This window comes from Taeniopygia guttata, chromosome 31 (assembly GCF_048771995.1).
Source record: "Taeniopygia guttata chromosome 31, bTaeGut7.mat, whole genome shotgun sequence".
Lineage (NCBI taxonomy): Eukaryota > Metazoa > Chordata > Aves > Passeriformes > Estrildidae > Taeniopygia > Taeniopygia guttata.
Genome location: NC_133056.1, coordinates 442,163 through 456,850, shown reverse-complemented (window position 1 = coordinate 456,850; position 14,688 = coordinate 442,163). Strand labels below are relative to the sequence as shown.

The following is a 14,688-nucleotide window of genomic DNA, read 5'->3' as shown; positions in this document are numbered from 1 at the left end:
GTCCCCCCCAATTTCAGTCCCCCCCCCCCATTTTCGGGGTGCTCACTGGGGCTGTCCCCCAATTTCAGTCTCCCCCCCATTTTCGGGGTCCCCATCCCGATTTCGGGGTCCCCATCCCGATTTCGGGGTCCCCATCCCAATTCCAGTCCCCCCCCCCCAATTTTGGGGTGCTCACCAGGGCTGCCCCCCAATTTCAATCTCCCCCCCATTTTCAGTGTCCCCCATCCCAATTTCAGTGTCCGCCACCCCAATTTCAGTCCCCCCCACCCCAATTTCGGGGTGCTCACCGGGGCTGCCCCCCATTGTCACTGTCCCCCCCAATCCCGATCCCGGGGTGCTCACCGGGGCTGCCGGCCTCGGCGCGCTCCAGCCCCGGCCCCCCGGCGCGGACCTTGTGTGCGCCGCCCTCGCCCAGCGGCCCCACGGTGAACTGGAAGGGGCTCCCGGGCACGTGCTGCCCCCGGTCCTTGACGCTGACCCGGTGCGCGCCCGTCTCCTGCGGCACGAAGCGCACCCCGACCGCGCCCCCGGCCCCGGGCAGCACCTGCGCCGCCACCGGCTGCCCCGAGGGGCCCGTCACCTGCGCCGAGACCTCCGAGACGGAGAGTTCTGGGGAAAAAACAGGTTATTGGGGGAAAAAAACAGGTTATTGGGGGAAAAATGGTCAGTGTGGCACCGGTCACCTGCGCCGAGACCTCCGAGACGGACAGTTCTGGGGAAAAAAACAGGTTATTGGGGGAAAAAATGGGGAAAATGGTCAGTGTGGGACCGGTCACCTGCACGGTGACATCCGAGATGGACAGCTCTGGGGGAAAATGGGGTAAAATGGGGAAAAAATGGGTTATTGGGAGAAAAAATGGGGAAAAAATGGGGAAAAAATGGGTTATTGGGGGAAAAAATAGGGAAAAATGGGTTATTGGGGGGAAAATGGTCAGTGTGGGATCGGTCACCTGCGCGGTGACGTCAGAGATGGACAGCTCTGGGGAAAAATGGGGAAAAATGGGGAAAAAATGGGTTATTGGGGAAAATAATGGGGAAAAAATGGGTTATTGGGGGAAAAAATGGGAGAAATGGTCAATGTGGGATTGTTCACCTGCGTGGTCACCTCAGACACGGAGAGTTCTGGGCAAAGAAGGGGAAAAAAAGGAAAAGGAAAAAACAAAAAACGGGGAAAAGGGGGGCAGTGGTCTCTGGGGGACACTCAAGACCCCTCCAGGACCCCCCAAAACCCCCCCAGGTCACTCAAGACCCTTCCAAGGACCCCCAAAACCCCCCCAGGTCACTCAAGACCCCTCCAGGACCCCCAAAACCCCCCCAGGTCACTCAAGACCCTTCCAAGGACCCCCAAAACCCCCCCAGGTCATTCAAAACCCCCCAAGGACCCCCAAAACCCCCCCAGGTCATTCAAACCCCCCCCAAGGACCCCCAAAAACCCCCCAGGACCTGCCCGGAACACCTCCAGGGATGCTCAGGGACTCCCTGAAGCCTTTCAGGACCCCCTGAGGACCCCCCAAAAAGCCCCCAGACCCCCCAGGACCCCCCCCCAGGACCCCCAGGACCCCCCCCCAGGACCCCCAGGACCCTCACCCGGCATTTTGAGGCTGAGGTCGCAGGGGGTGCCCACGCTGGCCTCGGGGGGGGCGCGGCGCCGCCGGGTGATGCTCTCGCGCACGCGGCCCTCGCCCGTCACCTTCACCGAGAAGGGGCTCCCTGGGGGGGGGGGGCTCAGGTGAGACCCCCAGAGCCCCCCCAAATCCCTCCGGAGCACCCCAAGTTACCCCAGGGTCCTCAGAGCCCCCCAGACCCCACAAATCCCCCCAAACTGCCCCAAATGAGGCTCCCCCAAATCGGGCACTTTCACCCAGAAGGGGCTCGGGGGGGGTGGGGTCAGTTGGGACCCCCCCAAAACCCCCCAGTCCCTCCCAGTCCCTCCCAGTGCCCCTCCAGTGTCACTCTCTGTCCTTTTGCAGCCTCCCAGTCCCCCCAAATCCCCTCCCAGTGCCCCCAAGTCCCCTCCCAGTCCCTCCCAGTGCCCCCAAATCTCCTCCCAGTCACCCCAAATCCCCTCCCAGTCACCCCAAATCCCTTCCCAGTGCCCCCCAATCCCCTCCCAGTCCCTCCCAGTGTCCCCCAGTCCCCTCCCAGTGCCCCCCAATCCCCTCCCAGTCCCCCCAAATCCCTTCCCAGTGTCCCCCAATCCCCTCCCAGTCCCTCCCAGTGCCCCCCAATCCCCTCCCAGTCCCTCCCAGTGTCCCCAAACTCCCTCCCAGTGCCCCCCAGTCCCCTCCCAGTCCCTCCCAATGCCCCCCAGTCCCCTCCCAGTCCCTCCCAGTGCCCTGGTGCCCACCAGGCACGTGCTGGTCCCCGAACTTGACGGAGATGATGTAGTTGCCGGGCTCGGTGGGGCAGTAGGACACGCGGCAGGTGCCGTCCTCCAGCTCCTCCGTGGTGATGTCCACCTTGCTGGGGCCCTCGATGGACAGGCTCAGCCCCCCGTAGCCTGGGGGGGGCACAGGGTCAGGACAGACCCCGAAAAATCCACCCCAAAAACCCCAAACCCCAAAACCCCTATACTGTATTAAAAACACCCGAAAATATCCCCAAAAACCCCATAAAACACCCCCAGGAACCCCTCACTGGGCAGGCTCAGGCACCTGTACCTTGGGGGGGACACGGGGTCAGGACAGACCCCGAAAAATCCACCCCAAAAACCCCAAATCCCAAAATCTCCCAGTACAAAAAAGTGTCCCCAATCCCCCTCCCAGTCCCGGTCCCAGTCCCAGTCCCAGTCCCAGTCCCAGTCCATCCCAGTCCCAGTCCCAGTCCCAGTCCCTGTGTGTCCCAGTCTGTCCCTGTCCCAGTCCCGGTCCCAGTCCCAGTCCATCCCAGTCCATCTCAGTCCCAGTCTGTCCCAGTCCCAGTCCCAGTGCCCCCAGTCCCTCCCAGTCCCAGTCTATCCCAGTCTGTCCCAGTCCCTCCCAGTTTCCCCAGTCCCCCCAGTGCCCCCAGTCCCTCCCAGTTCCCCTCTCACCGGCCTGGCGGGTGTCGATGGTGAACTGGGCGGGCTGGAACGTGGTGCCCTCGCTCAGGCCGGGCCCGCGCAGCCGCACCCGGGAGGCGTCGCCGAGCTCGGCCTGGCTGATGGTGACGGCCACGGGACTGCGCGGCAGCGGCTGTCCCCCCCTGGTGACATGGACCAGGTGCTCCCCCACCTCCTGCGGCACAAACGAGATCCCTGCGGGGACAGGGACAGTGACATGTCACACAGGGACACAGGGACATGGCACACACAGGGACACAGGGACACAGGGACACAGGACAGCGGCTGTCCCCCCCTGGTGACATGGACAAGGTGCTCCCCGACCTCCTGGGGCACAAACGAGATCCCTGCGGGGACAGAGACAGTCACACGGGGACAGGGACACAGGGACAGGGACATGGCACACACAGGGACATGGACACGGGGACAGGGACACAGGGACACGGGGCAGCGGCTGTCCCCCCCTGGTGACATGGACCAGGTGCTCCCCCACCTCCTGGGGCACAAACGAGATCCCTGCGGGGACAGGGAATGTCACACGGGGACAGGGACACAGGGACACAGGGACACAGTGACATGGCACACACAGGGACAGGGACAGGGACACAGGACAGCGGCTGTCCCCCCCTGGTGACATGGACCAGGTGCTCCCCGACCTCCTGGGGCACAAACGAGATCCCTGCGGGGACAGGGAAATGTCACACGGGGACAGGGACACACAGGACAGCGGCTGTCCCCCCCTGGTGACATGGACCAGGTGCTCCCCGACCTCCTGGGGCACAAACGAGATCCCTGCGGGGACAGGGACAGTGACATGTCACACACAGGGACACAGGACAGCGGCTGTCCCCCCCTGGTGACATGGACCAGGTGCTCCCCGACCTCCTGGGGCACAAACGAGATCCCTGCGGGGACAGGGACACTCAGGGGACAGGGACACGGGGACAGGGACACACAGGGACATGGCACACACAGGGACACACAGGGGACAGGGACATGGACACAGGGACATGGCACACACAGGGACAGGGACATGGCACACACAGGGACAGGGACACAGGACAGCGGCTGTCCCCCCCTGGTGACATGGACCAGGTGCTCCCCGACCTCCTGGGGCACAAACGAGATCCCTGCGGGGACAGGACACGTCACACGGGGACATGTCACACGGGGACAGGGACATGGCACACACAGGGACATGGCACACACAGGGACATGGCACACACAGGGACATGTCACACAGGAGCAGGGACATGTCACATGCACAAGGACATGTCACACACAGGACACAGGGACAAGGACATGTCACACAAAGGGACACAAGGACATGTCACACACAGGGACACCAGCCAGGGATGGGGACACAGGACACGGGGACAGGGATAGTGACACAGGTTACAATGTCCCCAGTGTCCCCAATGTCCCCAAAGGTGTCCCCTCACCCAGGTGGCCGTCCCGCAGCTGTTTCAGCGAGCAGGGCTGTGTGTCCCCAGTGTCCCCAATGGTGTCCCCAATGTCCCCAATGTCCCCAAAGGTGTCCCCTCACCCAGGTGGCCGTCCCGCAGCCGTTTCAGCGAGCAGGGCTGTGTGTCCCCAGTGTCCCCAATGGTGTCCCCAATGTCCCCAATGTCCCCTCACCCAGGTGGCCGTCCCGCAGCCGTTTCAGCGAGCAGGGCTGTGTGTCCCCAATGTCCCCAATGTCCCCAAAGGTGTCCCCAATGTCCCCAATGTCCCCAATGTCCCCAATGTCCCCTCACCCAGGTGGCCGTCCCGCAGCCGTTTCAGCGAGCAGGGCTCGCGCCGGCCCGAGGGCGCGGTGACGGTGGCGCTCAGCTGGCTCAGGTCACTCTCGCCGATGTCCAGCGGGATCTCGGCCGAGGCGCCAACCTTGAGGTGGGACTGGCGCAGGGAATCGTCACCTGCGGGGACAGCGGGGACAGACAGGGGTCAGAGGGGACACCCAGGGGTCAAAGGGGGCACCCAGGGGTTAGCGGGGGCACCCAGGGGTCAGAGGAGACACCCAGGGGACACCCAGGGGTCAGTGGGGACAACCAGGGGTCAGCAAGGTCACCCAGGGGTGACTCAGGGGTCACCCAGGGGGTCATCCAGTGGTCAGTGGGGACAGCAGGGACACCCAGGGGTCAGAGGGGACAGCCAGGGGTCAGCAGGGGCACCCAGGGGTCAGCGGGGGCACCCAGGGGTCAGAGGGGACAGCCAGGGGTCAGCGGGGCACCCAGGGGACAGCGGGGCACCCAGGGGTCAGAGGGGTCAGCGGGGCACCCAGGGGTCAGCGGGGCACCCAGGGGTCAGCGGGGCACCCAGGGGACACCCAGGGGTCAGCGGGGACACCCAGGGGTCAGTGGGGACACCCAGGGGTGACTCAGGGGTCACCCAGGGGGTCACCCAGGGGTCAGTGGATCAGCCCAGGGTGACAATGGGGACACCAGGGGGACACCAGGGTAATTTGGGGGGATTTTTGGGGGTTTCGCTGTTTTCACCGATGATCCGGGCGGTGAAGGGGCTGCCGGCGATGTGCCAGTGAGCCCAGGGCAGCGTTTTGGGTGGTTTTTTGTGCATTTTTTCCCATTTTTTCCCATTTTTTCAGTTTTTTTTTTATTTTTTTCCCAATTTTGCCGTTTTTTACCCGTGATCCTGGCGGTGAAGGGGCTCCTGGCGATGCGCCAGTGAGCCCAGGGCAGCGTTTTGGGTGTTTTTTTGTGCATTTTTTCCCATTTTTTCCCATTTTTCCCATTTTTTCCCATTTTTTCAGTTTTTTTTTTAGTTTTTTCCCAATTTTGCCGTTTTTTACCCATGATCCTGGCGGTGAAGGGGCTCCCGGCGATGTGCCAGTGAGCCCAGGGCAGTGTTTTGGGTGGTTTTTTGTGCATTTTTTTGTGCATTTTTCCCATTTTTCCCATTTTTTCCCATTTTTTCAGTTTTTTTTTAGTTTTTTCCCAATTTTGCTGTTTTTTACCTGTGATTCTGGCTGTGAAGGGGCTCCCCGCGATGTGCCAGTGAGCCCAGGGCAGCGTTTTGGGTGGTTTTTTGTGCATTTTTTCCCATTTTTTCCCATTTTTTCCCATTTTTTCCCATTTTTTCCCATTTTTTCCCATTTTTTCAGGATTTTTTCCCGTTTTTCCCCAATTTTGCCGTTTTTTACCCGTGATCCTGGCAGTGAAGGGGCTCCCAGCGATGTGCCAGTGAGCCCAGGGCACCGTTTTGGGTGGTTTTTTGTGCATTTTTCCCCATTTTTTCCCATTTTTTCAGTATTTTTTCCCATTTTTTCCCATTTTTTCAGTATTTTTTCCCGTTTTTCCCCAATTTTGCCGTTTTTTACCCGTGATCCTGGCAGTGAAGGGGCTCCCCGCGATGTGTTTGTCGTTGTACTTGACCACGATGCCGTAGTCCCCGGGCAGCACCGGCAGGTAGGACACGGAGCAGGTCCCGTCCCCGTTGTCCTGGCAGCTGATCTCGGCCTTGGAGGGACCCTCGACGGCCAAGGACAGTCCCCCTGGGGTATGGGGACAAGGACAGGGTCAGGGGACACGTCAGGGGACAAGGACAGCCCCCCTGGGACATGGGGACATGGGGACATGTCAGGGACAGGGACAGGGACAGGGACAGGGACAGGGACAGTCCCTCTGAGATATGGGGACAGGGACAGGGTCAGGGGACAGGGACAGCCCCCCTGGGACATGGGGACATGGGGACACGTCAGGGGACACGTCAGGGGACAGGGACAGGGACAGGGTCAGGGGACGGGGTCAGGGGTCAGGGGACAGGGTCAGGGGACAGGGGACAGGGACAGCCCCACTGGGGACATGGGGACATGGGGACATGTTAGGGGACAGGGACAGCCCCCCTGGGGACACGGGGACAAGGACAGGGTCAGGGGACACGTCAGGGGACAGGGACAGGGACAGCCCCCCTGGGACACGGGGACATGTCAGGGGACAGGGACAGAGAAGGGACAGGGACAGCCCCCCTGAGACATGGGGACAAGGACAGGGGACAGGGACAGGGGACAGGGACGGGGGACAGGGGTCAGTGCCAGGGGACAGGGACAGGGGTCAGGGGCAGGGGACAGGGACAGGGACAGGGACAGGGACAGGGACAGGGACAGGGACAGGGGTCAGGGGACGGGGACAGGGGTCAGGGGACAGGGACAAGCCCCGGTGTCACCGTCCCACCCTCGCCCGCGTCCTTGGTGTTGACGGTGAAGGCCGCCGGGCGGTTGACGGTGCCGTGGGTCAGGCCGGGGCCGTAGGCGGTGACGTGGCCGCTGTTCACGTAATCCACGTAGAACTGCAGGGGGCTGCCTGGGGGGGGACAGTGGGGACACCGGGGGGTCACAGCGGGTCCTGACCCCCCAAACTGTCCCCAAACTGTCCCCAAGCTGTCCCCAAATCCTCCATGGGGACAGTGACCCAAAAAAACCCCCCAAAAGTCACCCCATAACCCACACAGAACTGCAGGGGCTGCCTGGGGGGCTTTTTTTGCCCTCAAACCCCCCAAAACCCCCCAAAACTCCCCAAAACCCCCCAAAACCCCCCCAAAACCCCCCAAAACCTCCCAAAACCCCCCCAAACCCAGCCCTGGCTGCTCTCCCGGGGTTCCAACCACCACCGTGTTCTTCTAAAGCCGAAAAAAACCCCCAAAAAAATCCCCAAAATGCCCCAAATTCCCGTACCAGGGATGTGGATGCTGTCACAGCGGATGTCCATCTCGTGCAGCCAAAACTCCCCAAAACCACCCCAAAAATCCCCAAAACTCCCCAAAATCACCCTAAATCCCACTCAAATCCCCCCAAATTCCCCCAAACCCCCCAAATCCCCCCAAACTCCCCAAAAGCCCCCAAATCCCCCAAAATGAGGGCTGTGGATGCCGTACCGGGGATGTGGATGCTGTCGCAGCGAATGTCCATCTCGTGCAGCCAAAACTCCCCAAATCCCCCCCAAAACTCCCCAAAACCACCCCAAAACTCCCCAAAACCACCCCAAAACCCCCCAAAACCCCCCAAATCCCCCCAAAACCCCCCAAACCCCGTACCGGGGATGTGGATGCTGTCACAGCGAATGTCCATCTCGTGCAGCCAAAACTCCCCAAAACCACCCCAAAACCCCCCAAAACCCCCCAAAACTCCCCAAATCCCCCCAAATCCCCCCAAATCCCCCCCAAACCCCCCAAATCCCCCCAAATTCCCGTACCAGGGATGTGGATGCTGTCACAGCGAATGTCCATCTCGTGCAGCCAAAACCCCCCAAATCCCCCCAAATCCCCCCAAACCCCCCAAACCCCCCAAAACCACCCCAAAACCCCCCAAATCCCACTCAAAACCCCCCAAATCCCCCCAAATTCCCCCAAATCCCCCAAATCCCCCCAAACCCCCCAAACCCCGTACCGGGGATGTGGATGCTGTCACAGCGAATGTCCATCTCGTGCAGCCAAAACTCCCCAAAACCACCCCAAAACTCCCCAAAACCACCCCAAATCCCCCCAAAACCCCCCAAATCCCCCCAAACCCCCCAAATCCCCCAAAATGAGGGCTGTGGATGCCGTACCGGGGATGTGGATGCTGTCACAGCGGATGTCCATCTCGTGCAGCCAAAACTCCCCAAAATCACCCCAAATCCCCCCCAAATCACCCCAAATCCCCCCCAACCCCCCCAAATCCCCCCAAAATTCCCATACCAGGGATGTGGATGCTGTCACAGCGAATGTCCATCTCGTGCAGCCAAAACTCCCCAAATCCCCCAAACCCCCCCAAATCCCCCCAAACCCCCCCAAATCCCCCCAAAACCCCCCAAAACCCCCCAAACCCCCCAAACCCCCATACCAGGGATGTGGATGCTGTCACACCGAATGTCCATCTCGTGCAGCCAAACCACCCCAAAACTCCCCAAAACCCCCCAAATCCCCCCCAAACCCCCCCAAACCCCCCCAAACCCCCCAAATCCCCCCAAATCCCCCCAAACCCCCCAAACCCCCGTACCGGGGATGTGGATGCTGTCACACCGAATGTCCATCTCGTGCAGCCAAAACTCCCCAAAACCACCCCAAAATCACCCCAAATCCCCCCAAATCCCCCCAAAATCCCCCCCAAATCCCCCAAATCCCCGTACCAGGGATGTGGATGCTGTCACACCGAATGTCCATCTCGTGCAGCCAAAACTCCCCAAAACCACCCCAAAATCACCCCAAATCCCCCCAAATCCCCCCAAAATCCCCCCCAAATCCCCCAAATCCCCGTACCAGGGATGTGGATGCTGTCACAGCGGATGTCCATCTCGTGCAGCCAAAACTCCCCAAAACCACCCCAAAACTCTCCAAATCCCCCCAAATCCCCCCAAATCCCCCCAAATCCCCCCAAACCCCCCCAAAATCCCCCCAAACCCCCCAAATCCCCCCAAATCCCCCCCAATCCCCCCAAATTCCCATACCGGGGATGTGGATGCTGTCACAGCGAATGTCCATCTCGTGCAGCCAAAGCTCCCCAAATCACCCCAAATCCCCCCAAATCCCCCCAAATCCCCCCAAAATTCCCGTACCAGGGATGTGGATGCTGTCACAGCGAATGTCCATCTCGTGCAGCCAAAACTCCCCAAAACCCCCCAAAACCCCCCAAACTCCCCAAAACTCCCCAAATCCCCCAAAATGAGGGCTGTGGATGCCGTACCAGGGATGTGGATGCTGTCACAGCGGATGTCCATCTCGTGCAGCCCCGCCTCGCTGGGCGCGAAGCGCACGGTCACTGTCCCGTCCTTGTTGTCCGTGATGTCCGGAGTGGCCACTTTGCCCGAGGGCATCCGCACCTCACCTGGGGACAGCGCGGTCACCTGGGGGGGCTGGGGGGGGCTGGGGACACTTGGGGACAGCTGGGGACAGCTGGGAGGGGTTAGGGACACCTGGGGGCACCTGGGAGGGGCTGAGGACACCTGGGGACAGCGTGGTCACCTGGGGGGGCTGGGGCACCTGGGAGGGGCTGGGGACACCTGGGAGGGCTGGGGACACCTGGGTGGGGCTGGGGACACCTGGGGACAGCTGGGAGGGTTTGGGGACACCTGGGGACACCTGGGACACCTGGGGACAGCTGGGGGCACCTGGGAGGGGCTGGGGACACCTGGGGGCACTTGGGGACACCTGAGTGGGGCTGGGGACATCTGGGGACACCTGGGGACAGCTGGGAGGGGTTGGGGACACCTGGGAGGGGCTGGGGACAGCTGGGGACACCTAGAGCACACCTGGGGCACACCTGGGGCACACCTGGGGGCACCTGGGGACACCACGGTCACCTGGGGGGCCTGGGGCACCTGGGAGGGGCTGGGGACACCTGGGGACAGCTGGGGGCACCTGGGGACACTTGGGGACAGCTGGGGACACCTGAGTGGGGCTGGGGACATCTGGGGGCACACCTGGGAGGGGTTGGGGACATCTGGGGACAGCTGGGGCACACCTGGGGACACCTGGGGACACCTGGGGACATCTGGGAGGGGTTGGGGACACCTGGGGGCACTTGGGGACACCTGGGGACACCTGGGGGCACTTAGGGACACCTGGGAGGGGTTGGGGACACCTGGGCACACCTGGGGCACACCTGGGGCACACCTGGGGCACACCTGGGGACAGCTGGGAGGGGTTGGGGACATCTGGGGACACCTGGGGACAGCTGGGGGCACCTGGGGACAGCTGGGGACACCGGGGGCACCTGGGAGGGGTTGGGGACACCTGGGAGGGGTTGGGGACACCTGAGTGGGGCTGGGGACATCTGGGGACATCTGGGGACACCTGGGGGCACATGGGGACATCTGGGTGGGGTTGGGGACACCTGGGAGGGGTTGGGGACATCTGGGTGGGGTTGGGGACAGCTGGGCACACCTGGGGCACACCTGGGGACACCTGGGGACACCTGGGAGGGGTTGGGGACATCTGGGGACACCTGGGCACACCTGGGGGCACCTGGGGGCACTCAGAGGTACTTTTGGGCGGATTTTGGGCTGTTTAAGGCTGATCTGGGGACGATTTTTGGGTGTTTCGGAGGAGTTTTTGGAATGTTTTTGGCTGGTTCAGGGGAGATTTTGGAGGGGATTTTTGGGGCGGCTTTTGGGCTGGTTTGGACTCGTTTTGGGCTGGTTTTGAGGTGGTTTTGGGCTGATTTTTGGGCTGGTTTGGACTTTTTCTGGGCTGGCTCTTGAGATTTTTTTGGCTGCTTTTTTGAGATGCTTTTGAGGTATTTTTGGGGTGGTTTAGAAATATTTTTGGGCTGGTTTTGAGGTGGTTTGGGGCTGATTTTTGGGCCAGTTTGGAATCATTTTGGGCTGGCTTTTGAGATGGTTTTGGGCTGGTTTTGAGGTGGTTTTGAGGGTATTTTTGGGCTGGTTTTGAGGTGGGTTTGGGCTGTCTTTGAGGGTATTTTCGGGCTGGTTTCGAGGTGGTTTTGAGGGTATTTTCGGGCTGGTTTTGAGGGTATTTTTGGGCTGGTTTTCAGGTGGTTTTGGGCTGTCTTTGAGGGTATTTTCGGGCTGGTTTTGAGGGTATTTTTGGGCTGGTTTTGAGGTGGCTTTGAGGGTATTTTCGGGCTGGTTTTGAGGTATTTTCGGGCTGGTTTTGAGGGTATTTTCGGGCTGGTTTTGAGGTGGTTTTGGGCTGTCTTTGAGGGTATTTTCGGGCTGGTTTTGAGGGTATTTTCGGGCTGGTTTTCAGGTGGTTTTGGGCTGATTCTTGGAGCCATTTTCAGAGTTATTTTGACCTGACTTTGAGGTATTTTTGGGCCGATTTTGGGGACCCCCCAGCCCCCGAGTTGGGGTGTCCCCCTCACCCGTGATCTCGCCCTTCTTGATGGTGAAGGGGATGACGAGGTCGAAGGGCCGCAGCCCGGCCATGTCCAGCCCGTTGACCCCCAGCAGCGGCCGGTCCGTGGCCTGGGGGGCACCGAGAGGGTCAGCACAGCCCCAAAAACCCCCCAGCCCCACTCTGCACCCCAAATTCCCCACTCTGCACCCCAAATTCCCCATCCCCCCTTTTTATCCCATTTTTCCCCTTTCCCCCCTCTGTTTTTCCCCATTTTTTCCCCGTTTTTTCCCATTTTGCTCCCCCTTCCCCCTCTATTTTTCCCCATTTTTCCCTATTTCCACTGTTTCTCCCATTTTCTCCCTGTTTTTTCCCCCTTTTCTCCCCATTTCACTCACCATCACCTGGAAGGGGCTGTTTGGGATCCCCCAGTCCCACAATCTTTACCTAATTTTTCCCATTTTTTCACCCCAAATTCCCTATTTCCACCCCATTTTACCAATTTTCTCCCTATTTCTCCACTCACCATGACCTAGAAGACATTTTGGGGATGTGCTCCCTCCAAAACATACAAAATTCCCCATTTTTACCCCCATAATTCCCATTTTTACCCCATTTTCTCCCATTTTTACCCAATTTTTCCCATTTTTACCCCATTTTTTCCCATTTTCCCCCGTTCCTCACTCACCATGACCTGGAAGGGGCTGTGGGGGATGTTCTCCCTCCCAAACCTCACGCAGATCACAGATTTCACTCCATATCCCCATTTTCACCCCATTTTTTCCCATTTTCACCCCATTTTTTCCAATTTTCACACCATTTTTCCCCATTTTTACCCCATTTTTTCCCATTTTTACCCCATTTTTCCCCATTTTTTCCCCCCGTTTCACCCCGTCCCTCACTCACCATGACCTGCAAGGGGCTGTTGGGGATGTGCTCCCCCCAAACCTCATGCAGATCACAGATTTCACTCCATATCCCCATTTTTACCCCATTTTTTCCCATTTTCACCCCATTTTTTCCCATTTTTACCCAATTTTTTCCCATTTTCTCCCCGTCCCTCACTCACCATGACCTGGAAGGGGCTGTGGGGGATGTGCTCCCCCCCAAACCTCACACAGATCACAGATTTCACTCCATAGCCCCATTTTTACCCCATTTTTTCCCATTTTTACCCCCATTTTTCCCATTTTCTCACCGTTTCCCCCCGTCCCTCACTCACCATGACCTGGAAGGGGCTGTTGGGGATGTGCTCCCCCCCGAACCGCACGCAGATCACAGATTTCACTCCATATCCCCATTTTTCTCCCATTTTTTCCCGTTTTTCCCCCATTTTTTCCCATTTTCCCCCCGTCCCTCACTCACCATGACCTGGAAGGGGCTGTGGGGGATGTGCTCCCTCCCAAACCTCACACAGATCACAGATTTCACTCCATATCCCCATTTTTACCCCATTTTTTCCTGTTTTTACCCCATTTTTTCCCATTTTCACCCCATTTTTTCCCATTTTCACCCCATTTTTTCCCATTTTCCCCCCATTTTTCCCCATTTTCTCGCCGTTTCTCCCTGTCCCTCACTCACCATGACCTGGAAGGGGCTGTTGGGGATGTTCTCCCTCCCAAACCTCATGCAGATCACAGATTTCACTCCATATCCCCATTTTTACCCCATTTTTTCCCATTTTTACCCCATTTTTTCCCATTTTTCCCCCATTTTTACCCTGTTTTCTCCCTTTTTTTTCCCTTTTTTCCCATTTTTACCCCATTTTCTCCCCGTTTCTCCCCGTCCCTCACTCACCATGACCTGGAAGGGGCTGTTGGGGATGTGCTCCCCCCCGAACCTCACGCAGATGACAGATTTCACTCCATATCCCCATTTTTTCCCTGTTTTCTCCCATTTTCACCCCATTTTCCCCCCGTTTCTCCCCATTTCTCACTCACCATGACCTGGAAGGGGCTGTTGGGGATGTGCTCCCCCCCAAACCTCACGCAGATGACGTATTTGCCGGGCTGGGGCGCGGTGTAGAAGATGTCGAAGGTGCCGTCGGGGTTCTCCACCACGTCCACGTCCACCTCGGAGCCGTCGGGCGTGCACACCGAGCAGGTGACCTTGCCCTTGCCGGCCGCCTTGGCGTCCACCGTGATCAGCGTCTGCTCGCCCAGCTGGATGGTGGGGCCCAGGCCCGGTCCTGCGGGAGCCGGGGGGTCAGGAGCCCCAAAAGGGGGTCAGAAAACCCCAAAATGGGACCAGGAACCCCAAAACAGGACCGGGAAACTCAAAATGAGACCAGGAAACCCAAAAATGGGGCTGGGAACCCCAAAACAGGGCCAGGAGCCCCAAAACGGGGCCAGGAACCCCAAAACGGGGTCAGGAGCCCCAAAACGGGGCCAGGAACCCCAAAACGGGGTCAGGAGCCCCAAAACGGGGTCAGGAACCCCAAAACAGGGTCAGGAGCCCCAAAATGGGACCAGGAACCCCGAAACGGGACCAGGAGCCCCAAAACAGGGCCAGGAAACCCAAAACGGGGCCAGGAACCCCAAAATGGGGCCAGGAAACCCAAAACAGGGCCAGGAAACCCAAAATGGGGTCAGGAAACCCAAAACGGGGCTGGGAACCCCAAAACGGGGTCAGGAGCCCCAAAATGGGACCAGGAACCCCAAAACGGGGCCAGGAAACCCAAAATGGGGCTGGGAACTCCAAAATTGTACCAGGAACCCCAAAATGAGACCCATCTGAGGACATCTGGAACAGGAACCCATTGAGAACCCCAAAATAGGGTCAGGAACCCCAAAACGCGGCCAGGAAACCCAAAACGGGGCCGGGAACCCCAAAATGGGGCCGGGAACCTCAAAATGGGACCA

General features: G+C 59.6%; 1 protein-coding gene across 4 annotated transcripts in view; it reads right to left on the bottom strand.

Moving 5' to 3' along the window:
* FLNA (filamin A) overlaps positions 1-14,688 on the bottom strand; it is a 71,964-nt gene that overhangs the window by 12,940 nt on the left and 44,336 nt on the right. For 3 of the 4 annotated variants that reach the window (XM_072920383.1, XM_072920385.1, XM_072920386.1), the window contains 10 exons: positions 13,768-14,015; positions 11,856-11,958; positions 9,717-9,857; positions 7,231-7,359; positions 6,378-6,551; positions 4,798-4,959; positions 3,032-3,235; positions 2,348-2,500; positions 1,588-1,710; positions 343-609 (listed from right to left, as the gene is read on the bottom strand). In XM_072920383.1, the coding sequence (XP_072776484.1) occupies positions 343-609; positions 1,588-1,710; positions 2,348-2,500; positions 3,032-3,235; positions 4,798-4,959; positions 6,378-6,551; positions 7,231-7,359; positions 9,717-9,857; positions 11,856-11,958; positions 13,768-14,015 (1,704 nt within the window). Of the gene's footprint in view, positions 1-342; positions 610-1,587; positions 1,711-2,347; positions 2,501-3,031; positions 3,236-3,533; positions 3,557-4,797; positions 4,960-6,377; positions 6,552-7,230; positions 7,360-9,716; positions 9,858-11,855; positions 11,959-13,767; positions 14,016-14,688 lie in introns of all 4 variants that reach the window. The other variant, XM_072920384.1, reaches the window with a different exon arrangement.